At 44.7% G+C, this 27,154-nt stretch overlaps 1 protein-coding gene across 2 annotated transcripts in view; it reads right to left on the bottom strand.

The window, feature by feature from the left end:
- LOC106598404 (low-density lipoprotein receptor-related protein 8) overlaps positions 1-27,154 on the bottom strand; it is a 190,169-nt gene that overhangs the window by 60,946 nt on the left and 102,069 nt on the right. For both annotated transcript variants that reach the window (XM_045714492.2, XM_014189447.3), the window contains exons 5-7: positions 6,422-6,817; positions 1,897-2,019; positions 1,040-1,162 (exon numbers count right to left, since the gene is read on the bottom strand). In XM_045714492.2, the coding sequence (XP_045570448.1) occupies positions 1,040-1,162; positions 1,897-2,019; positions 6,422-6,817 (642 nt within the window). The remainder of the gene's footprint in view (positions 1-1,039; positions 1,163-1,896; positions 2,020-6,421; positions 6,818-27,154) is intronic.

Below are 27,154 nucleotides of genomic sequence, written 5' to 3'. Positions count from 1 at the left end.
ACACACCCAGTGAGTCCATGCAATTTATGGGACTTGTTAAGCAATTTCTTTCTCCTGACCTTATTTAGACTTGCCATAAAAAGGGGTTGAACACTTATTTACTCAAGACATTCCAAATATTAATTAATTTGTAAAAAATTCAACAAACATAATTCCACATTCACATTATGGGGTATTGTGTGTAGGTCTGTGACCAAAAATCTAAATTATATCTATTTTAAATTCAGTCTGTAACACATCAAAATGTGGAAAAAGTCAAAAGGGTTTTGAATACTTTCTGAAGGCACTGTAAATGCTCACTTGCAAACACCAAAAAAACATTTAATTGTACATTCACATTTTATATAGTCATTTAGCAGACACTCTTTTCCAGAGCATTACAATCAGTGCATTCAATTAAGATATGTAAAACAACCACGTCATTGTTTCAGAGTTTATGCCAAACTTCTCTATGAATATCTGCTGTTGCTGTACTGCAGTACACACACACACACACACACACACACACACACACACACACACACACACACACACACACACACACACACACACACACACACACACACACACACCGGTTTTTCAATTCTATAATTTGTGCCAAACTATTTTCCTTTTCATGTCCCTAAAACGATGAATTCGCATATGGCTCCTTCTCAGGCAAACACAGATCGACACAAAAATGTACATACCATATAAACAGCTTTTCCGCCTCCATTTTGTAAAGAAAGGGAATAAAGATTGTGATCTAATCAATAGGTTGGTACTGGAGGTCACCCTGGAGGTCACAGGTCACTCTGGTTCCCTACTACACCACGGGGTGAGACCATTAAGAACCATGGAAACTGGGCATAATCCACTTGAAGAGGACCCTCTCAGTGTGTGTGTGTGTGTGTGTGTGTGTGTGTGTGTGTGTGTGTGTGTGTGTGTGTGTGTGTGTGTGTGTGTGTGTGTGTGTGTGTGTGTGTGTGTGTGTGTGTGTGTGTCTGTGTGTCTGTGTGTGTCTGTGTGTGTGTGTGTGTGTCCGAGTGTGTGTTCTTACCACACTCCTTCTTGGGCTCATCAGAGCGGTCTTTGCAGTCCTTGACGTTGTCACACACCTTGGTGCTGTCGATACACTCTCCGTTCTTACACAGGAACTTCAAGGGACCCTCACACTTAGTGGCTGTGGCAGGAAGACATGGGGAAAGACTTTTACTACAGACAGTTAGCCAGGCAGACATACACAGACCAGCAGACAGACAGGTACAGGAAGGTACAGACAGACAGACAACCAGTTAGGTAGACATATAGAGCCAACGAGCCAATCAGGAAGTCAGCCAGCCAGACAATACTGTATGGAGTCAGCCAGCCAGACAGACAATACTGTATGGAGTCAGCCAGCCAGACAATACTGTATGGAGTCAGCCAGCCAGCCAGACAATACTATATAGAGTCAGCCAGCCAGCCAGACAATACTGTATGGAGTCAGCCAGCCAGACAGACAATACTGTATGGAGTCAGCCAGACAGACAGACAATACTGTATGGAGTCAGCCAGCCAGACATATAGAGCCAGCCAGCCAGACATATAGAGCCAGCCAGTCAGCCAGCCAGACATACTGTATGGAGTCAGCCAGCCAGCCAGACATATAGAGCCAGCCAGCCAGACATATAGAGACAGCCAGTCAGCCAGCCAGACATACTGTATGGAGTCAGCCAGCCAGCCAGCCAGCCAGCCAGCCAGCCAGCCAGCCAGCCATGCAGACAGCCATACGGAGTGTCAGACATACTGTTGACACAGCCAGTAAGCCAGACACACACACACACACACACACACACACACACACACACACACACACACACACACACACACACACACACACACACACACACCACACACACACACACACACACATACCGTTGACACAGCCAGCCTCGTCACTCTGGTCAGGACAGTCATGGACCTTGTTACACTGCTTGGTACCGTGGATACAGGAGCCGTCACCACACTGGAACTCATCTGGCCTGCACGTCAGTAGGGCTGTAACACACACACACACACACACACACACACACACACACACACACACACACACACACACACACACACACACACACACACACACACACACACACACACACACACACACACACACACACACACACACACAGACACACAGACACACACACACGGATACACACAGACACAAACCCAGATACACACAGACGCACACATACACAAGAAGAGGAGAGAGTTGGAGAAAAAAAATTGACTACAGGAAGAAGAGACCGTTAAACACTAAATAACTGAGGACTGAACTGAGGACTGAACTGAGCACTGAACTGAGCACTGAACTGAGGACTGAACTGAGGACTGAACTGAGCACTGAACTGAGCACTGAACTGAGCACTGAACTGAGGACTGAACTGAGCACTGAACTGAGGACTGAACTGAGGACTGAACTGAGGACTGAACTGAGCACTGAACTGAGCACTGAACTGAGCACTGAACTGAGGACTGAACTGAGGACTGAACTGAGGACTGAACTGAGCACTGAACTGAGGACTCAAGAAGCACACACACAGAGAGACAGACACACAGACAGACAGACAACCCCTTGACACACATTCAATCCATAGCGGGACATTAGCTGTACCTAGCAGGAGAAGCAGTAAACCGTGGGCTCTGTGATATATGATCTTCAGTATCCTGCCCCAAGATGGAGGCCTCTGCGGAGCCGTATCCCACTCCTAGTCGCCATTAATTCCCATGCCCAGACATGAAACTCCCTTCTAGAGCCCACTAAAAAGCAATATTATATAAAGCATGGGGGGGATGATTTAGTGTTATCAGGAGATAGAGAACAGTGTGTGTAGCTGAGCCAAAAGCCAGATAGTGACTCTTTTTCCCAGTCAGTGTGTGTGTGTGTGTGTGTGTGTGTGTGTGTGTGTGTGTGTGTGTGTGTGTGTGTGTGTGTGTGTGTGTGTGTGCGCGCAAAGCTAAACTAGCTCGTAACTAAACTTATTCAAAAGCATGGGTCACATACAGGTAACTGACAGAATAACGGAAACACTAAATGTGCAAATGAGAGATACAAAGTATATCGAAAGCAGGCGCTTCCACAAAGGTATGGTTCCTGTGTTAATTAAGCAATTAACATCCCATCATGCTTAGGGTCATGTATAAAAATGCTGGGCAGGTCATTATTTTGGCTACCATGGATATGCCCCCATAGGATGATGACACCCCCATCCACAGGGCACGAGTGGTCACTGAATGGTTTGATCCACCACCATAAAAAAAACACCAAATGATGTATTTCCTCGTGGAAGACTGGTGTCTCATCCCTCCAATAGAGTTTCAGACACCTGTAGAATCTATGTCAAGGTGCATTTGATATTGTATTAGGATCCCCAAATTAAAAGCTGTTCTGGCCCAACACCCCATTAAGAAGCTTTATGTTGGGGTTTTCTTGATTTTGTCAGTTACCTGTGAATAATATATGTGTATAAGCATCATGACCACCACGTTAGTGTTCACTACCAGTCACTTTGGATAAAGCATCATGTCCACCCCGTTAGTGTTCACTACCAGTCACTTTGGATAAAGCATCATGTCCACCCCGTTAGTGTTCACTACCAGTCACTTTGGATAAAGCATCATGTCCACCACGTTAGTGTTCACTACCAGTCACTTTGGATAAAGCATCAGGACCACCCCGTTAGTGTTCACTACCAGTCACTTTGGATAAAGCATCATGTCCACCACGTCAGTGTTCACTACCAGTCACTTTGGATAAAGCATCATGTCCACCCCGTTAGTGTTCACTACCAGTCACTTTGGATAAAGCATCATGTCCACCACGTTAGTGTACACTACCAGTCACTTTGGATAAAGCATCATGTCCACCACGTTAGTGTTCACTACCAGTCACTTTGGATAAATCATCAGGACCACCCCGTTAGTGTACACTACCAGTCACTTTGGATAAAGCATCATGTCCACCCCGTTAGTGTTCACTACCAGTCACTTTGGATAAATCATCATGTCCACCCCGTTAGTGTTCACTACCAGTCACTTTGGATAAAGCATCATGTCCACCACGTTAGTGTTCACTACCAGTCACTTTGGATAAAGCATCATGTCCACCCCGTTAGTGTTCACTACCAGTCACTTTGGATAAAGCATCATGTCCACCCCGTTAGTGTTCACTACCAGTCACTTTGGATAAAGCATCATGTCCACCACGTTAGTGTTCACTACCAGTCACTTTGGATAAAGCATCATGTCCACCACGTTAGTGTTCACTACCAGTCACTTTGGATAAAGCATCATGTCCACCCCGTTAGTGTTCACTACAAGTCACTTTGGATAAAGCATCATGTCCACCCCGTTAGTGTTCACTACCAGTCACTTTGGATAAAGCATCATGTCCACCCCGTTAGTGTTCACTACCAGTCACTTTGGATAAAGCATCATGTCCACCACGTTAGTGTACACTACCAGTCACTTTGGATAAAGCATCATGTCCACCCCGTTAGTGTTCACTACCAGTCACTTTGGATAAAGCATCATGACCACCACGTTAGTGTACACTACCAGTCACTTTGGATAAAGCATCATGTCCACCCCGTTAGTGTTCACTACCAGTCACTTTGGATAAAGCATCATGACCACCACGTTAGTGTACACTACCAGTCACTTTGGATAAAGCATCATGTCCACCACGTTAGTGTTCACTACCAGTCACTTTGGATAAAGCATCATGTCCACCCCGTTAGTGTTCACTACCAGTCACTTTGGATAAAGCATCATGACCACCACGTTAGTGTACACTACCAGTCACTTTGGATAAAGCATCATGTCCACCACGTTAGTGTTCACTACCAGTCACTTTGGATAAAGCATCATGACCACCACGTTAGTGTTCACTACCAGTCACTTTGGATAAAGCATCATGTCCACCCCGTTAGTGTACACTACCAGTCACTTTGGATAAAGCATCATGTCCACCAAGTGAGTGATTATAGTGTTATAGCTCGCTGTGGCAAAAATGAGACCTTGCTATTATTCAAGGGCTTTTAAACACTACAGGACATTAATGGGTTGCCTAGCAACCTGTGGACACTCGCTCTTACTCCTTTGCGTATGGCTTAACCTACTCCCTGCGCTGCCTTTCAATTGGCTGAAATAACATCTATCAGTGTTAATTGGCGTTTATGACACATTGGAGGGAGCGAGAGGAGGAAGGAGAAGAGAGAGGATAGGGCTTGATGACACCGCAGAGAGAGAGAGAGAGAGAGAGAGAGAGAGAGAGAGAGAGAGAGAGAGAGAGAGAGAGAGAGAGAGAGAGAGGAGGAGAGAGGTGGGACTTGATGACACCACATAGAGAGAGGAGGCTGAGAAAGAGGCAGGCAGACAGACAGACAGACAGACAGACAGACAGACAGACAGACAGACAGACAGACAGACAGACAGACAGACAGACAGACAGACAGACAGACAGACAGACAGACAGGATCCCTACATCAGCTAATGGGAAAACTTGTTTTATCACGACTGCCCCATCTTCACAAACAAACCTTCTCCCTCTCTCTCCATCTCTCTGTTTCCCTCTCTCTCAGTCTGCCTCTTCCTCTCTTTCTTTCTCTCTCTCCCTCTCCCTCTCTCTCTCTATATCTCCCTTTCCCTCTCTATCTCTCTTTCTTTCTCTCTCTCCCTCTCTCTCTATATCTCCCTTTCCCTCTCTATCTCTCTTTCGCGACTCAAGACAAACTGAGTTGTGTGGAGCCTGGTGAAATGAAAATGTGCTCTGTGACAAAATGGTGTGGCAACACAGATGGAAGATAAATGAAAGATATGGTAGTCTGGATAGTTGTTGTCATTCTCCATGTACAGAGGTGGAGCAGAATACAACTAGACTGCTAGAGAATATGGTTGTAATTTAGCTCATCAAATTTCTGCCCTGCTAGAGCTGCCCCGGTCAACTGTACAGTATGTATCAGTGGAGGATGCTGAGGGGAGAATGGCTCACAATAATGGCTGGAACAGAGCGAATGGAATGGCATCAAACACATAGAAAACTTGTGTTTGTTGTATTTGATACCATTCCACCCATTCCACTCCAACCATTACCACGAGCCCTTCCTCCAAGCTCCTGTGATATGTACTGTGCATTCGGAAAGTATTCAGACCTTTTTTCCACGTTACATGCTTATTCTAAAATGGATTCAATTTATTTTATTTCATTGTTTTTGCTTTGTCATTATGGGGTATTGTGCGTAGATTGATGAGGATTTTTAAAATGTAATCCATTTTAGAATAAGGCTGTAACGTAACAAAATGTGGAAAAAGTCAAGAGGTCTGAATACTTTCTGAATGGACTGTATGTGTATGTTTATGTTCATGTATCTAAGACAAAAAAAACTTCAAGAACACTTACGACATTCTGCCTCGTCTGACTTATCCTTGCAGTCCGGATCGCCATCACATTTCCACGGCAGCCTCACACACTCCCCGTTGGCGCACCGGAACTCCTCCATCGTACAGTTCACCCTGCGTCGTGGATGTGAACCTTCAACGCCGCAACGCTCCGGCCACTCGTCAGAGCCGTCGGGGCAGTCGGGGTCGCCGTCACAGCTCCACATAACGGGCACGCACTCCGAGGTGTTGCAGCGGAACTCGTGCGGGCTGCAGGTGTTCGTTGGCGAGTGGCGGTCGGAGCATTTGAGTTCGTCAGAGCCGTCGCCGCAGTCGTCATCGCCGTCGCACACGTAGACAGGTGCCAGGCACTTGCGGTTGGCACACTGGAACTGGCTTTTCGGGCAGGCTTTGTTGCCTGGAGGGTTCAGTTAGAGTTACAAAATCAACACACACATTCAGGATCCTGCCGGTATCAGACAAACCAACGAACGTGAACTTGACTTAAAAAAAGAGAAGTGGAGATGATACTGGTATCAGATTTCCAGAGATACACAGAGGGAGATAGACAGAGAGTGAGACACAGAGGGAGAAAGAGAGAGAGAGAAAGAGAGAAAGAGAGGGAGGGGGAGAGAGAGAGAGAGAGCGAGAGAGAAAGGTTGGGTGGTATTCAGATTTTCATACCGTCATACCGTTCCTGCATCATATTGGGGTATACGGTATTACGGAATGTGAACAAAAGGGGCGCAATTTTTTTAAATATATATAACTTTTTTTACGCACAAAACTATTTAAGGAACAGGGATCTTCTTAGCAAACTAAATGCATAGCTGGAGCCCTGAGCTGGATATAATTTATTTGACACGTCTAACATTTTTTATAGTTATATTTAACTTGTGATTTAAGCAGTGGCGTAGCACGCACCCAGCAAGATGGGGGCACCCCCCCCCCCCCCAAAAAAAAGTACCTACAGTGCATTCGGATGGTATTCTGACCGCTTGACTTTATCCACATTTTGTTACGTTACAGCTCATTCCAAAATTGATTTTGAAAAATGTTATCAATCTACACAGAATACCCCATAATGAGCAAAAACAGATTTTTCGAAATGTGTGCTAATTTATTACAAATAAAAAACAGAAATACCTTACGTAAATAAGTATTCAGACCCTTTTCTATGAGACTCGAAATTGAGCTCAGGAGCATCCTGTTTCCATTGATCATCCTTGAGATGTTTCTACAACTTGAAATTCAATTGATTGGACACGACATTGAAAGGCACACACCTGTCTATATAAGGTCCAACAGTTGACAGTGCATGTCAGAGCAAAAACCAAGCCATGAGGTCAAAGGAATTGTCCATAGAGCTTATAGACAGGACTGTGTCGAGGCACAGATCTGGGGAAGGGTACCCAAAAATCTCTGCAGCATTGAAGGTCCCCAAGAACATAGTGGCCTCCATCATTCTTAAATGGAAGAAGTTTGGAACCACCAAGACTCTTGCTAGAGCTGGCCGCCTGGCCAAACTGAGCAGTTGCGGGAGAAGGGCCTTGGTCAGGGAGGTGAACAAGAACCCGATGGTCACTCTGACAGAGCTCCAGAGTTCCTCTGTGGAGATGGGATGAACCTTCCAGAAGGACAACCATCTCTGCAGCACTCTTTGGCCTGAATGCCAAGCGTCACGTCTGGAGGAAACCTGGCACCATCCCTACGGTGAAGCATGGTGGTGGCAGCATCATGCTGTGGGGATGTTTTTCAGCAGCAGGGACTGGTATACTAGTCCGGATCGAGCGAAAGATGAGCAGAGCAAAGTACAGAGAGATCCTTGATGAAAACCTACTCCACAGCGCTCAGGACCTCAGACGGGCGAAGCTTCACCTTCCAACAGGACAACGACCCTAAGCACACAGCCAAGACAACACAGGTGTGGCTTCGGGACAAGTCTCTGAATGTCCTTGAGTGGCCTAGCCAGAGCCCGGACTTGAACCCAATCGAACATCTCTGGAGAGACCTGAAAATAGCTGTGCCGTAACTCTCCCCATCCAACCTGACAGAGCTTGAGAGGATTTGCAGAGAAGAATGGGAGAAACTCCCCAAATTCAGGTGTGCCAAGCTTGTAGCGTCATACCCAAGAAGACTTGAGGCTGTAATCACTGCCAAAGGTGATTCAACAAAGTACTGAGTAAAGTGTCTGACATTTCAGGTACATTTTTTAATTAATTTGCAACGTAACAAAATGTGGAAAAAGTAAAAGGGGTCTAAATACTTCCCCAGTGCACCGTATGATGTTAAAGTCCAGACCACCAGCTTTAATTTGAGGGTATTTTCATCCATATCGGGTGAACCGTTTAGAAATTACAGCACTTTACGTACATAGTACACCCCCCAGGGGAGCGAAAGTATTAAGACAAATTCACTTATGTGTATTAAAGTAGTCAATAGGTAAGTATTTGTTCCCATATTCATACCTCGCAATGACTACATCAAGCTTGTGACTCTACACATTTGTTGGATCCATTTGCTCTTTATGTTGGTTTTGTTTCAGATTATTTTGTGAAATGAATGGTAAATAATGTCCTGTGTCATTTTGGAGGCACTTTAACTGTAAATAAGAACTGAATATGTTTCTAAACACTTCTACATTACTGTGAATGCTACCTTCTACCTTGATTACAGATAATCCTGAACGAATGGTGAATATGATGAGTGAGAAACACAGAGACCGATAGAGAGGATTGGTGCTGGTATCACACACTCATAGAAAAAAAGGTTCCAAAAGGGTTCTTCGGCTGTTCCCATAGGAGAACCCTTTTTGGTTCCAGGTAGAACCCATGCGGGTTCCATGTAGAACCCTTTCTACAGAGGGTTCTACCTCTAACCAAAAAGGGTTCTTCAAAGGGTTCTCTTACAGGGACAGCTGAAGAACCCTTTAAGATTCTAGATAGTACCTTTTTTTCTAAGAGTGCAGAGATGGTGAGACCAATAGAGATTGAGAGGGATGGTGCTGGTATCACAGACAGACAGAGAGTGGGAGAGAGATGGATGGTGTGAGTATCCCAGAGATGGTGAGAGGGGGCCTCTCATCCCAGAGACGGTGAGAGGGACGGTGAGAGGGGGCCTCTCATCACAGAGACGGTGAGAGGGGGCCTCTCATCCCAGAGACGGTGAGAGGGGGCCTCTCATCACAGAGAGAGAGAGAGCGATAAAAGACCTCTCACAGCAGGCTCTGTCCTCCACTCAGTGGTAGATCTTTATCTCTCCATTCTCTCTCACACAGTCAAGAGAAATACAGCCATCCCATCGCTTCTATGGTCTCTGGCGGTGTCCCAAATGCCACCTTATTCCCTACGTAGTGCAGTACTTTGTGTACTAAATAGGGAATAGGGGACCACTTAGGACACACAATCTATCTCAGCAGAAAACTCACATGGAGAGTGGAGATTTGATATTCTACAGACAGCAAGGAGTTTCCCCCTGCTGCCTCTGTCGCCCTGGGCTCGCACTTATAGCGGAGGTTTAGGTCTGAGCTATGTTCATTAGGGCACACCGTTTCAAAACACTGTGCAATGAAAAATGAAAATGAGTCTTTCCTATTGCACAAGATCAGAAAATACCTCCCTGTTTCACTCCGGGTTGGAGAATTTTCTTCAGTTTCGTGCCTAATGAACACAACGCTGGTTTCCTGTCTCAAACGTTTTGTTCTGTGTGACGAATGACAGGGTAAAAAAGCACCGTATAAATAAAATGTAATTTGAGTCGAAGGGAGACATTTAATTTAGGATTTTAGAGGCTCCTTTCCACCCACAGTGTCAAAACAGATTGATTCTTGGTAACCCCGCTGGGCATACACTGGTTGAATCAACGTCGTTCCCATTTCATTTCAATGAACGTTGAACTGTGCCCAGAGGGTGTGGCTTTGAAACAGCAATGACGGTGGGGGCATGGGCAGATTTAGTACATTGAGTCACCGTTGTTTTTATGTTAGTTTAATGTAATGTTAATTTGATGTCGTTTCCACGTTATTTCAATGTAACTGGTACGCTGTATCAATGTGGAAACCGAATTGAATATGCAGAAAGTCACCAACCGACAGCATTAGTCTTGCATTAACAGCATGCTTCAACGTTTCGTTAATCCCACATGCGTTACGTTTCGTTAATCCCACATGCGTTACGTTTCGTTAATCCCACATGCGTTATGTTTGGTTAATCCCACATGCGTTATGTTTAGTTAATCCCACATGCGTTATGTTTAGTTAATCCCACATGCGTTACGTTTCGTTAATCCCACATGCGTTATGTTTAGTTAATCCCACATGCGTTATGTTTAGTTAATCCCACATGCGTTATGTTTAGTTAATCCCACATGCGTTACGTTTCGTTAATCCCACATGCGTTATGTTTAGTTAATCCCACATGCGTTATGTTTCGTTAATCCCACATGCGTTACGTTTCGTTAATCCCACATGCGTTATGTTTGGTTAATCCCACATGCGTTATGTTTAGTTAATCCCACATGCGTTATGTTTGGTTAATCCCACATGCGTTATGTTTAGTTAATCCCACATGCGTTACGTTTCGTTAATCCCACATGCGTTATGTTTGGTTAATCCCACATGCGTTATGTTTGGTTAATCCCACATGCATTATGTTTAGTTAATCCCTCAATCAATATGTTTAGTTAATGCCTCATTCATTATGTTTAGTTAATGCCTCATTCATTATGCATTTAAAGACAACCTAAGTGATACTGGAAAGAGCTGTGTACATTCTTTAATTCTTCAAAGAGTTCACCCAATTATTCCCTAATTATACCAGTTGTTACACACCTGCAAGAAGCAGACTCAGACATGCGGCTGCTATTCTTATTTCACAGTTATAGACTGAAAATCATTACATTACTTGCTTTTTCAGTGTAGAATGTAGCACGCCATACCAGACCAGACCATACTAGACCATACCAGACCAGACCAGACCAGACTAGACCATAACAGACCAGACCAGATCAGACCATACCAGACCAGACCATACTAGACCATAACAGACCAGACCATACTAGACCATAACAGACCAGACCATACTAGACCAGACCAGAGCATACCAGACCAGACCAGACCAGACTAGACCAGACCAGAGCATACTAGACCAGACCAGACCATAACAGACCAGACCAGACTAGACCATAACAGACCAGACCAGATCAGACCATACCAGACCAGACCATACTAGACCATAACAGACCAGACCAGACCAGAGCATACTAGACCAGACCAGACCATAACAGACCAGACCAGACTAGACCATAACAGACCAGACCAGATCAGACCATACCAGACCAGACCATACTAGACCATAACAGACCAGACCATACTAGACCAGACCATACCAGACCATAACAGACCAGACCATACCAGACCATAACAGACCAGACCATACCAGACTAGACCAGACCAGAGCATACCAGACCAGACCAGACCATAACAGACCAGACCAGAGCATACCATACCATACTAGACCATAACAGACCAGACCATACCAGACCATACCAGACCAGACTAGACCATAACAGACCAGACCATACCAGACCATACCAGACCAGACCATACTAGACCATAACAGACCAGACCATAACAGACCAGACCAGACCAGAGCATACCAGACCAGACCATACCAGACCATAACAGACCAGACCATACTAGACCATAACAGACCAGACCATACCAGACCATAACAGACCAGACCAGACCATAACAGACCAGACCATAACAGACCATAACAGACCAGACCAGACCATAACAGACCAGACCAGACTAGACCATAACAGACCAGACCATACCAGACCATAACAGACCAGACCATACCAGACCATAACAGACCAGACCATACCAGACCATAACAGACCAGACCATACCAGACCATAACAGACCAGACCATACCAGACCAGACCATAACAGACCAGACCATACTAGACCATAACAGACCAGACCAGACCAGACCATAACAGACCATACTAGACCATAACAGACCAGACTAGACCAGACCAGACCATAACAGACCAGACTAGACCATAACAGACCAGACCAGACCAGACCATAACAGACCATACTAGACCATAACAGACCAGACCATACTAGACCATAACAGACCAGACTAGACCATAACAGACCATAACAGACCAGACCATACTAGACCATAACAGACCAGACCAGACCAGACCATAACAGACCAGACTAGACCATAACAGACCAGACCATACTAGACCATAACAGACCAGACCAGACTAGACCATAACAGACCAGACCAGACCAGACCAGATCAGACCATACTAGACCATAACAGACCAGACCAGACCATAACAGACCAGACTAGACCATAACAGACCAGACTAGACCATAACAGACCAGACTAGACCATAACAGACCAGACTAGACCATAACAGACCAGACTAGACCATAACAGACCAGACTAGACCAGACCAGACCAGACCATACCAGACCAGTGGCTAAAGCAGAAAAGAGCAGCACAGATACAATACAAAGTGTCTTCAGAAGTATTCCTACCCCTGGACTTATTCCACATTTGTTGTGTTACAGCCTGAATTCAACATGGATTAAATAGATATTTCTATTCATGACAAAGTGAAAACATGTTTTTACAAATGTTTTCAAATGTATTGAAAATGAAATACAGACATTTGTCATTTACATAAGTATTCACACCCTCTGAGTCAATACTTTGTAGAAGGACCTTTGGTAGTGATTACAGCTGTGAGTCTTTCTGGGTTAATCTGTATGAGCTTTCCACACCTGGATTGTACAATATTTGCCTATTATTATTTTTTTTAATTCTTCAAGCTGTCAAAGTGGTTGTTGATCGTTGCTAGACAATCATTTTCAGGTCTTGCCATAGATTTTCAAGTAGATTGAAGTCAACACTGTAACTCGGCCACTCAGGAACATTCACTGTCTTCTTGGTAAGCAACTCCAGTGTAGATTTGTCCTTGTGTTTTAGGTTATTGTCCTGCTGACCAGTGAATTCATCTCCCAGGGTGTGGTGGAAAGCAGACTGAACCAGGTTTTCCTCTAGGATTTTGCCTGTGATTAGCTCTAATCGTCACTTATCATCAAGCTGATGGGTGTAAATTAGCCTCTGGCAGAACGTGGAAACAGTGTATCATGATCATCCTGCTTATCATACACCCATATGTCCAATCACACACACACACACACACACACACACACACACACAGTTTCATGTATTCATTTCACTAAGGCCAGCGATGAGGCCTTCTACTGATGGAACCATTTGAGATTCAGCTGAGCTGCAGGAATCGTCTTCATCAATATTAAACCACAGCGTTCCATTTGATTCTGCTGTGTCTTATCAGTATGAAAACACGCTCGCACGCACACCACACACACACAGCATGTACGTTTCAGTGCAAACACGCACAACACACCACGTGCAACCTACCCCCAATAATCTACTAATCTGCAGTTCAATTATTAAGGAAACTCCATAAACATGCATATCACACATGAGGAGGTCCGTTAGTAAAATACATGAGCATTTCCAGCTACATGGGTAGAGACTTTCATGTCAGTTGGGGCCTGTAGTAAAAGGATTTACTAAAAGGGTTCAGAGAATCTTTAATTCCTCTTCTGGAGTTTGGCGGATGATGATCCAAGGGGAATGTGACATCATTCCCAGCCAATCAGAAGGGCATGCCCGTGGTGTGACCCAGTTCTCTCTCTCTCTCCGATTGGACGAGAAGCCGTGGTGATGGGGGGTTTCCGCCGGCAACAACTACTGCCTCGGAGGTAAAGAGAGAGGGAAGACTGGTCGGTCACTCTGCTGCTCACTGTAGGGATTCCACACACATACACACACTCAGTATGTTCATACTGTACCCACAGTCCCGTTCGTACCGTACCCACGGTCCATTTCGTACCCACGGTCCCGTTCATACACACAGTCCTGTTCACCTGTATGTCCCATTTGCCTCTGAGCCCATGCATTCTCACTCACATCAAAAAGTGTCACCAGGTTAAGGGACATTTGACTCTCACAGATATTATTCATAGAAATACAACCTCCCTGTTTCACAAGGGCCATACAGTACTGTGATATACAACCTCCCTGTTTCACAAGGGCCATACAGTACTGTGATATACAACCTCCCTGTTTCACAAGGGCCATACAGTACTGTGATATACAACCTCCCTGTTTCACAAGGGCCATACAGTACTGTGATATACAACCTCCCTGTTTCACAAGGGCCATACAGTACTGTGATATACAAACTCCCTGTTTCACAAGGGCCATACAGTACTGTGATATACAACCTCCCTGTTTCACAAGGGCCATACAGTACTGTGATATACAAACTCCCTGTTTCACAAGGGCCATATAGTACAGTGATATACAACCTCCCTGTTTCACAAGGGCCATACAGTACTGTGATATACAAACTCCCTGTTTCACAAGGGCCATACAGTACTGTGATATACAACCTCCCTGTTTCACAAGGGCCATACAGTACTGTGATATACAAACTCCCTGTTTCACAAGGGCCATATAGTACAGTGATATACAACCTCCCTGTTTCACAAGGGCCATACAGTACTGTGATATACAAACTCCCTGTTTCACAAGGGCCATACAGTACTGTGATATACAAACTCCCTGTTTCACAAGGGCCATATAGTACAGTGATATACAACCTCCCTGTTTCACAAGGGCCATACAGCACTGTGATATACAACCTCCCTGTTTCACAAGGGCCATACAGTACTGTGATATACAACCTCCCTGTTTCACAAGGGCCATACAGTACTGTGATATACAACCTCCCTGTTTCACAAGGGCCATACAGTACTGTGATATACAACCTCCCTGTTTCACAAGGGCCATACAGTACTGTGATATACAACCTCCCTGTTTCACAAGGGCCATACAGTACTGTGATATACAACCTCCCTGTTTCACAAGGGCCATACAGTACTGTGATATACAACCTCCCTGTTTCACAAGGGCCATACAGTACAGTGATATACAACCTCCCTGTTTCACAAGGGCCATTGAGGCCTCCATAGACCTTTCACTAGTAGAAGGTCACGTTGAAGGCAGTTTAAAGTTTAGACAGGCTGGCCTTCTCCACTGGAGAATGACTCAACAGATAACCTTTTCTACTTATGCCATAGACACATTTACAGAACAAAGACAATACTGGCCGATAATGGGGAGAAAGAAGCAGCACACTCATCCACAGGGGAGAGATGACAACGGAGGGAGAGATGATAGAGAGAGGAAGAGAGGAATGTTTTCTTCCATAGTGATGTCAGTATTATGACCACACATACAACTAGGACTATGAAGGACGAAGGGCGAGATAGAGGAGAGCGAAAAAGAGGAGAGTTATTGTTCATGGTGTAGCCAGACAGTTATGAAGACCACACTTATCTAGCCAGGTTTATCGGGGAGAAGGGATGCTGAAGCATGATTCACGCTATCGTCTGGTCCCAGACCTGTACTGTATGTGCACTAGTCTAGCAAGCAAACTCCTTGTGACTAACATTGTCATGTCATACACCAAATTCTTACAAAAAAGGTGCTACTGTAACCGAAAAGGGTTCTTCAGCTGTCCCCATCAGGAGAACCCTTTGAAAAACCCTCGATGGTTCCAGGTAGAACCCTTTTGGGGTCCATGTAGAACCCTCGGTGGAAAGGGTTCTACATACAGGGTTTTACCTAAACCAAAAAGTGTTCTCCCATGGGACAGCCGCAGCTGTCACCATAGCAGTATGTTAATTTGACCAGTTTCACATAGCAGCAAAATAATCCCGCAGTAACAGGAAATGTAAATTATTGTTTGGATTATAATTCATGGACATTTTTGTAGAGATTGATACATGTTTTGTTAGGGCAAATCAAGCCTGAAATGTTAAAGTGGAAATGACAAACCTTAGAAGCCTTTTTAAACCTCAAATTCACTACAAGTTTGCTTTTAATCCTGCGTCAATAGTGTGATCAAATTAAGATCCTACATCTGTACATACAGTACATTTAGGGTTGCAAAAATTCTGGTAATATCCCCAAAATTCCCTGGTTTTACAGAAATCCTGGTTGAGAAATTCCTTGTAAAAGGATGGAATAAGCAGGAAATCCGGGAATCCTCCAAACATGATTTCTGGAAAACCTGGGAATTTTAGGAAAGTTACAGGGATTTTGCAACTGCAGTCAGAAACTAACTCCTACAGTACAGTCAGAAGGGTTAAACTAACTCCCACAGTACAGTCAGAAGGGTTAAACTAACTCCTACAGTACAGTCAGAAGGGTTAAACTAACTCCCACAGTGCAGTCAGAAGGGTTAAACTAACTCCTACAGTACAGTCAGAAGGGTTAAACTAACTCCTACAGTACAGTCAGAAGGGTTAAACTAACTCCTACAGTACAGTCAGAAGGGTTAAACTAATTCCTACAGTACAGTCAGAAGGGTTAAACTAACTCCTACAGTACAGTCAGAAGGGTTAAACTAACTCCCACAGTGCAGTCAGAAGGGTTAAACTAACTCCTACAGTACAGTCAGAAGGGTTAAACTAATTCCTACAGTACAGTCAGAAGGGTTAAACTAACTCCTACAGTACAGTCAGAAGGGTTAAACTAACTCCTACAGTACAGTCAGAAGGGTTAAACTAACTCCCACAGTACAGTCAGAAGGGTTAAATTAACTCCTACAGTACAGTCAGAAGGGTTAAACTAACTCCCACAGTACAGTCAGAAGGGTTAAACTAACTCCCACAGTGCAGTCAGAAGGGTTAAACTAACTCCTACAGTACAGTCAGAAGGGTTAAACTAACTCCTACAGTACAGTCAGAAGGGTTAAACTAACTCCTACAGTACAGTCAGAAGGGTTAAACTAACTCCCACAGTGCAGTCAGAAGGGTTAAACTAACTCCTACAGTACAATCAGAAGGGTTGGTTAAACTGACTACTACAGTACAGTCAGAAGGGTTGGCTAAACTAACTCCTACAGTACAGTCAGAAGGGTTAAACTAACTCCTACAGTACAGTCAGAAGGGTTCGCTAAACTAACTCCTACAGTGCATTCAGAAGGGTTGGCTCAACTAACTCCTACAGTGCATTCAGAAGGGTTGGCTAAACTAACTCCTACAGTGCATTCAGAAGGGTTGGCTCAACTAACTCCTACAGTGCATTCAGAAGGGTTGGCTAAACTAACTCCTACAGTGCATTCAGAAGGGTTCGCTAAACTAACTCCTACAGTGCATTCAGAAGGGTTGGCTAAACTAACTCCTACAGTGCATTCAGAAGGGTTGGCTAAACTAACTCCTACAGTGCATTCAGAAGGGTTCGCTAAACTAACTCCTACAGTGCATTCAGAAGGGTTGGCTAAACTAACTCCTTCAGTGCAGTCAGACTCCTTGACATTTTATTACGTAACAGCCATTTTCTAAAATTGATTAAAAAAAAGATTCCTCCATCTACTATACACAATACCCCATAATGACAAAGTGAAAACAGATTTTTAGAATGTGTGGTAATTTATTAAAAAGAAAAACAGAAATAACTAATTTACATACACTACCATTCAAAGGTTTTTGGTCACATAGAAATTTCCTTGTTTTTGAAAGAAAAGCACATTTGTTGTCCATTAAAATAACATCACATTGATCAGAAATACAGTGTAGACATTGGTAATGTTGTAAATGACTATTGTAGCTGGAAACGGCATTGTTTATGGAATATCTACATAGGCGTACAGAGGCCCATTATCAGCAACCATCACTCCTGTGTTCCAATGGCACGTTGTGTTAGCTAATCCAAGTTGATCATTTTAAAAGACTAATTGATCATTAGAAAACCCTTTTGAAATTATGTTAGCACAGCTGAAAACTGTTGTCCTGATTTAAGAAGCAATAAAACTGGCCTTCTTTAGAATAGTTGAGTATCTGGAGCATCAGCATTTGTGGGTTCAATTACAGGCTAGAAAAGGGCCAGAAACAAAGACCTTTCTTCTGAAACTCGTCAGTCTATTCTTGTTCTGAGAAATTAAGGCTATTCCCTGCGTGAAATTGCCAAGAAACTGAAGATCCCGTAAAACGCTGTGTACTACTCCCTTCACAGAACAGAGCAAACTGGCGCTAACCAGAATAGAAAGAGGAGTGGAAGGCCCCAGTGCACAACTGAGCAAGGGGACAAGTACATTAGAGTGACTAGTTTGAGAAACAGACGCCTCACAAGTCCTCAACTGGCAGCTTCATTGAATAGTACCCACAAAACACCAGTCTCAACATCAACCTCTGTCCAGTGTCTGTGTTCTTTTGCCCATCTTAATCTTTTATTTTTATTGGCCAGTCTGAGATATGGCTTTTTCTTTGCAACAGTGCATGTCTGAGCAAAAAACAAGAAATTAGGTCAAAGGAATTGTCCGTAGAGCTCTGTGACGGGATTGCGTCGAGGCACAGATCTGGGGAAGGGTACAAAAATATTTCTGCAGCATTGAAGGTCCCCAAGAAGACAGTGGCCTCCATCATTCTTAAATGGAAAAAGTTTGGAACCACCAAGATGCTTCCTAGAGCTGGCCGCCCGGCCAAACTGAGCAATCGGGGGAGAAGGGCCTTGGTCAGGGAGGTGAACAAGAACCCGATGGTCACTCTGACAGAGCTCCAGAGTTCCTCTGTGGAGATGGGAGAACCTTCCAGAAGGACAACCATCTCTGCAGCACTCCACCAATCAGGCATTTACGGTAGAGTGGCTACACGGAAGCCATTCCTCAGTAAAAGGCACATGACAGCCCACTTGGAGTTTGCCAAAAGGCAGCTAAAGGACTCTCACCATGAGAAACAAAATTCTCTGATCTGATGAAACCAAGATTGAACTCTTTGGCCTGAATGCCAAGCGTCACTGAATGCCAAACACCCGTTTTTCAGCGGCAGGGACTGGGAGACTAGTCAGGGAAAGATGAATGGAGCAAAGTACAGAAAGAACCTTGATGAAAACCTGCTCCAGAGCGCTCAGGACCTCAGACTGGGGCGAAGGTTCACCTTCCAACAGGCAAACGACCCTAAGCACACAGCCAAGACAACACAGGTGTGGCTTTGGGAAAAATCTCTGAATGTCCTTGAGTGGCCCAGCCAGAGCCCGGAATTGAACCCGATCGAACATCTCTGGAGAGACCTGAAAATAGCTGTGCAGTGACGCTCCCCATCCAACCTGACAGAGCTTGAAAGGATCGGCAGAGAAAAATGGGAGAAACTCTCCAAATACAGGTGTGCCAAGCTTGTAGCGTTATACCCAAGAAGACTTGTGGCTGTAATCTCTGCCAAAGGTACTTACACAAAGTACTGAGGAAAGGGTCTGAATACTTATGTAAATGTTAAATATCCGTTTTTTTATTTTTAATACATTTGCAACATTTCCAAAAACCTGTTTTTGCTTTGTCATTATGGGGTATTGTGTGTAGATTGATGACGAAAAAATTCAGTCAATTTTAGAATAAGGCTGAAACGTAACCAAAAATTGAAAAAAGTCAAGGGTTCTGAATGTTTTCCAAATGCAATGTACATACAGATGTGGGACAATGCTAGAAGCAGGACAGTTGAGATTTAAAAAAGCATACTACCTAAAAGACATCCCAGCCATCATTCTCATCATTATCAGAGTAAAAAGGAAAAGGCTCTCCTATGGGATAACATTGTTTGTTCTTCTGTTCTATTTCAGACATACTGGGATCTTGTTAAACTGAACTGATCTTTTGTTCTAGGGGCTTCACCAGCGGGACATGGGAGCCATGAGAGCCTCATCAAGGACAACAACCACCCGAGCCACTGCCTGTTCACCCCGCTACCATCCAGAAGGAGACGTCAGTACAGGTGCATCAAAGCTGGAACCGAGAGACTGAAAAACAGCTTCTATCTCAAGGCCATCAGACTGTTAAACAGCCATCACTAACATTGAGTGGCTGCTGCCAACATACTGACTCAACTTAAGCCACTTTAATAATGGGAAAATGTATGTAATCAATTTATCACTAGCCACTTTATATTATATGTTTGCTTACCCTACATTACTCATCTCATATGTATATACTGTACGCTATACCATCTACTGCATCTTGCCATCTGATGTAATTAAATGTATCACTAGCCACTTTATATAATGTTTTCATAACCTACATTACTCATCTCATATGTATATACTGTACGTTATACCATCTACTGCATCTTGCCATCTTGATGTAATTAGATGTATCACTAGCCACTTTAAACAATGTCACTTCATATAATGTTTTCATAACCTACATTATTCATCTCATATGTATATACTGTACGCTATACCATCTATTGCATCTTGCCATCTTTATGTAATGTATCACTAGCCACTTTAAACAATGTCACTTCATATAATGTTTTCATACCCTGCATTGCTCATCTCATATGTATATTCCTTTACACTTGTGTGTATAAGGTAGTTGTGAAATTGTTAGGTTATATTACTTGTTAGATATTACTGCATGGTCGGAAGTAGAAGGACAAGCATTTCGCTGCACTTGCATTAACACCTGCTAACCATGTGTATGTGACAAATACATTTGATTTGATTTGCCGGCTCAATTTCACCAGTGGGACATGGGAGCCTGCCGATTCAATTTCACCAGCGAGACATATTGGACCCGTAAGTGTATCTGGAGCTATCGTAGCTGGTTAAAATGGTATAACCCGCAGTGAACACACAAACAGATATATACAGACAGACACATGCATATGTGCCAGTTAAATTTCAATAAGGGAGCACAGTGGAGTCATACAGCATTTGGCACGATCTAACTAACTTAAAAAGTGCATAAAGTCTGTACACAAATGCAAACCAATACACATAGACTAGAAGGACAAGCATTTCACACATGCATATTTGCCCGTTTCAGTTTACCATAGGAAGGAAGCACATTTGAGTCATACTGCATCTGGCACTTTCTAAGCAACTTTAAAAATGCAGAAAGTACACACAAATACACACACACACACACACACACACACACACACACACACACACACACACACACACACACACAGACACAGACACAGACACAGACACAGACACACACATACACACACACACACACACACACACACACACACACACACGCTCGCACTCACAGAAAACACACACTTGTAGGGAGGAGAAGTCCTTAACATTATTTTGTCTAGTACCCAGAGATCCCATGAGACAGGCATGCTCCTTCCTGCTGAGAAGACCTCAGAGCCTGTGTGTGTTATTCACAGAGAGAGAGAGAGCTAGGGAGAGAGAGGGAGGCAGAGAGAGAGAGAGAGAGAGGGAGGGAGGCAGAGAGAGAGAGATAGAGGGAGGCAGAGAGAGAATGAGGGGGGCAGAGACAGCAAGAGAGGGAGGCAGAGAGAGAGAGAGGGAGGCATAGTGGGGAGAGAGAGGCAGAGAGAGGGGGAGAGGGAGTAGAGAGGCAAAGCGAGAGAGAGAGAGAGCAAGAGAGAGAGAACGAGAGAGAGAACGAGAGAGAGAGAGAGAGAGATGAGGCAGAGAGAGAGAGAGGGAGGCAGAGAGAGGGGGGCAGACAGCAAGAGAGAGAGAGGCAGAGAGAGAGAGAAAGAGAGAGAGAGAGAGAGAGGGGAGAAAGAGTGAGGCAGAGAGAGAGGGGAGAAAGAGTGAGGCAGAGAGAGAGAGAGAGAGGCGGAGAGAGAGAGGCAGAGTGAGAGGGAGAGGCAGAGCGAGAGAGAGAGGCAGAGCGAGAGAGAGAACGAGGAGGCAGAGCGAGAGAGTGGCAGCGAGAGAGGCAGAGAGAGAGAGAGGAGGCAGAGAGAGAGAGAGAGAATGAGAGAGAGAGACAGCGAGAGACAGTGAGAGAGAGAGAGAGAGGGGAGGCAGAGAGAGGGAGAAGGAGGCAGAGAGAGAATGAAGGGGACAGAGAGAGAATGAGGGGGGGCAGAGACAGCGAGAGAGTGCGGCAGAGAAAGAGAGAGGCACAGTGGGGAGAGAGAGAGGCAGAGAGAGGGGGAGAGGGAGGGAGAGGCAGAGGCAGAGCGAGAGAGAGAGAGAAGGGGAGGGAGGCAGAGTGAGGGAGAGGGAGGCAGAGAGAGGGAGAGGGGGGGCTGAGACAGCAAGAGAGAGAAAGTCAGCAAGAGAGAGAGGGAGGCAGAGAGAGGAGGGGAGAAAGTGGGAGGCAGAGAGAGAGATAGAGGCAGAGAGAGAGAGAGAATGATAGAGAGGAGGCAGAGAAAGAGAGAGAGGCAGAGAGAGAGGCAGAGCGAGAGAGAGAGGCAGAGCGAGAAAGAGGCAGCACAAGAGAGAGAACGAGAGAGAGAGGAGGCAGAGAGAGAGGCAGCGAGAGAGGGAGAGAGAAAGAGAGAGGAGGCAGAGAGAGAGAGACAGCGAGAGACAGCGAGAGAGAGAGAGAGAGAGAGAGAGAGAGAGAGAGAGAGAGAGAGAGAGAGAGAGAGAAAGATGCATAATGGGGTGAGAGAGAAGCAGAGAGAGGAGGCAGAGAGAGGGAGAGAGAGAGAGAACGAGAGAGAATGAAAGAGAGAGAAGGAGACAGAGAGAGATGCATAGTGGGGAGAGAGAGGCCGGGAGAGAGAGGGAGAGAGGCAGAGCGAGAGAGCGAGAAAGAGAAAGAGAGAGAGGGAGGCAGAGAGAGAGAGAGATGTGGAGGGCAGGATTAAATTAAATGAATAATTTTACTTGTGGATAGCTCAATTAGCAAAACGCCTCGCCGCAATTTACTTGCTTAAGCTGCCTGGATGGAGTGGAGAGAGTTATGTTTCCAAGAGGGAGCATAACAGACTCTAGGGTCCAGGTTTCCGTTAGCTGGTAATAGCTGGCTTTTTTTCAGCAAAAAAAGAAACGTCCCTTTTTCAGGGCCCTGTCTTTCAAAGATAATTCGTAAAAATCAAAATAACTTCACAGATCTTCATTGTAAAGGGTTTAAATACTTTCCCATGCTTGTTCAATGAACCATAAACAACTAATGAACATGCACCTGTGGAATGGTTGTTAAGACACTAACAGCTTACAGACGGTAGGCAATTAAGGTCACAGTTATGAAAACTTAGGACACTAAAGAGGCCTTTCTTCTGACTCTGAAAAACACCAAAAGAAAGATGCCCAGGGTCCCTGCTCATCTGTGTGAACGTGCCTTAGGCATGCTGCAAGGAGGCATGAGGACTGCAGATGTGGCCAGGGCAATAAATTGCAATGTCCGTACTGTGAGACGCATAAGACAGCGCTACAGGGAGACAGGATGGACAGCTGATCGTCCTCGCAGTGGCGGACCACGTGTAACACCACCTGCACAGGATCGGTACATCCAAACATCACACCTGAGGGACAGAATGGCAACCACAACTGCCCGAGTTACACCAGGAACGCACAATCCCTCCATCAGTGCTGAGACTGTCCGCAATAGGCTGAGAGAGGCTGGACTGAGGACTTGTAAGCCGGTTGTAAGGCAGGTCCTCACCAGACATCACCGGCAACAACGTCGCCTATGGGCACAAACCCACTGTCGCTGGACCAGACAGGACTGGCAAAAAGTGCTCTTCACTGACGAGTCACGCTTTTGTCTCACCAGGGGTGATGGTCGGATTTGTGTTTATCGTCGAAGGAATGAGCGTTACACTGAGGCCTGTACTCTGGAGCGGGATCGATTTGGAGGTGGAGGGTCCGTCATGGTCTGGGGCGGTGTGTCACAGCATCATCGGACTGAGCTTGTTGTCATTGCAGGAGATCTCAACGCTGTGCGTTACAGGGAAGATATCCTCCTCCCTCATGTGGTACCCTTCCTGCAGGCTCATCCTGACATGACCCTCCAGTATGACAATGCCACCAGCCATACTGCTCGTTATGTGCGTGATTTCCTGCAAGACAGGAATGTCAGTGTTCTGCCATGGCCAGCGAAGAGCCCGCATCTCAATCCCATTGAGCATGTCTGGGACCTGTTGGATCGGAGGGTGAGGGCTAGGGCCATTCCCCCCAGAAATGTCTGGGAACTTGCAGGTGCCTTGGTGGAAGAGTGGGGTAACATCTCACAGCAAGAACGGGCAAATCTGGTGCAGTCCATGAGGAGGAGATTCACTGCAGTACTTAATGCAGCTGGTGGCCACACCAGATACTGACTGTTACTTTTGATTTTGACCCCCCTTTCTTCAGGAACACATTATTCCATTTCTGTTAGTCACATGTCTGTGGAACTTGTTCAGTTTATGTCTCAGTTGTTGAATCTTGTTATGTTCATACAAATATTTAAACATGTTAAGTTTGCTGAAAATAAACGCAGTTGACAGTGAGAGGACGTTTCTTTTTTTGTTGAGTTTATTTTTATTTCTCAACTAGTAATTGAAGCGCGCTTCCCATTCGCCATTCAAATGCATAGTCACCGGAAGGCAGGCTTCATCAGCGCGTGACACACCACTTTGCAATGAGCTGGATGCGTATCCATTAAAAAAAAAAAAATTCGCTTCTTAATTGTTTGAAACCTGAACATTTTACTACATATTATGAGGGATGTTTCATCTTGCTTCAAAGTAGCCTATGCAAAATCCGACCCATATCTGTGGAGGCCATTATTTTATAAAGACTTCCATATGCCATTGAATCCAGTAGACCGCCATTGTAAATACGAATTTGTTCTTAACTGACTTGCCTAGTTAAATAAAGGTTAAATCAAATAAATAAATAAAAACCAGTAGCCTATTTCTCTCATGTTCTATTGATTAACTTTCTTTCCGTGTCAGCCAAATGCATGTCCGTGCGTAGCCTACTGTGCACATTGCTGCACTAATAACGTTAAGAAATAGTGCATGAAGATTTTAAGCTAAACGTTTGGATCTGTTGCATCAGATGAATTGCTTTTTAATCTTTTTTTATGTAGCCTAGGCCTACTGGTTGTATGAATGTGGGAACTATCGTCTCACAACTGTCCCAGGGTCTGCTTGGGCTATTTCTGTCTCTACAAACAGGAGCATCCATAAGGCTAGGGGAAGCTTAGCAAAGTAAATTTAATTAAATTGCCTAAATTGTATAGCCTAATTAGCCTACTCCTGTCTATACAGAAATACCTAAAATCATTCAATATAGGCTACTATTCACACTATCCCCGTAGGGACAACTTCATTTTTATTGATCTGTTTGTCAGTGTCACCCTGTAATTTGTTGGATTAAATCAAGATTTGAAGATTGTGTGTGTGTAGAGGACATGAATACTGGGAGTAAGGAGAACCAGTGGATGGATGTAACAGAGAACAGCCAGGAACCAGGAGGAAACATTGTGGTAAGTGTGTATATATATGTGTGTGTTTGTATGCCTGTGTGTGTGTGTGTGTGTGTGTGTGTGTGTGTGTGTGTGTGTTTGTATGCCTGTGTGTGTGTGTGTGTGCATGTGTGTGTGTGTGTGTGTTTGTATGCCTGAGTGTGTGTGTGTGTGTGTTTGTATGCCTGAGTGTGTGTGTGTGTGTGTGTGTTTGTATGCCTGAGGTGTGTGTGTGTGTGTGTGTGTGTGTGTGTGTGTGTGTGTGTGTGTGTGTGTGTGTGTGTGTGTGTGTGTGTGTGTGTGTGTGTGTGTGTGTGTGTGTGTGTGTGTGTGTGTGTATGCCTGAGTGTGTGTGTGTGTGTTTGTATGCCTGAGTGTGTGTGTGTGTGTGTGTGTACGCCTGAGTGTGTGTGTGTGTGTTTGTATGCCTGAGTGTGTGTGTGTGTGTGTGTTTGTATGCCTGAGTGTGTGTGTGTGTGTTTGTATGCCTGTGTGTGTGTGTGTGTGTGTGTGTGTGTGTGTGTGGTGTGTGTGTGTGTGTGTGTGTGTGTGTGTGTGTGTGTGTGTGTGTGTGTGTGTGTGTGTGTGTGTGTGTGTGTGTGTGTGTGTGTGTGTGTAAAAGACAGACATGTATTATTGTCGTATTGAATATATCACAGTTTACACCTGTATCTAGTAGCTCGCTGGTTGCTTAGAGAGATGACATGTACTGTATTAGTAGGTGCCAGTCATTGTCATTTTATCTTAATGCACCTTCTAATGCCAACACACAGACACTGTGTTACAGCTTCCACCTCTCTGAATGGTGAGTCAATCCAATTCAATCTAATTCAACTCAAAATGTATTGACAGTCTGACGGGCTGCATAACAGATGTGACCATAGAGAATGATAGAGGACTCTAGTGCCCAAAAGCTTGTTTTAGCATGAACAGTGTCATTGAGGACTTTCACCATTTTGAAGTAGTCAACTGGGTGGGACTTCCTATTGGTTAAAGACAGGATCACATAATTCCATCCAAGTCATCAGGAGGGATCAGCCAGTGAATTATACTTTTGAGCAAACATACCGTAACTGTAGGTGGCAGTAAATTGACAACTTTGACTTTATACCTGTTCAGACAACCCACTCCAGGTGGCAGTATGCACCCTTTCAGTTTGTTTGTTACCAACTCATGGAAACAGTAGAAAAAGAAAATGGATTACTTCAGAGTGGAGATGACCTCAATGGCGCTGCCTGTGTACTCACAGACACCATAATGGGACAGATACAAAGATGACTCCTCTATCATTCTCTATGATTGAAACCGAGTGGCATCGTCAGAGCTGCCGGTGGTAATTCCGTCCATCCAGCATCCCTCCAGGCACTCTCAGGCATACAAACACACACACTCAGGCATACAAACACACACACTCAGGCATACAAACACACACACTCAGGCATACAAACACACACAATCA

This window comes from Salmo salar, chromosome 03 (genome assembly GCF_965601325.2).
Source record: "Salmo salar chromosome 03, fSalSal1, whole genome shotgun sequence".
In the NCBI taxonomy this organism is placed as follows: domain Eukaryota; kingdom Metazoa; phylum Chordata; class Actinopteri; order Salmoniformes; family Salmonidae; genus Salmo; species Salmo salar.
Note: the sequence above shows the minus strand (reverse complement) of the source record. Positions and strands in the feature narration are given on the sequence as shown.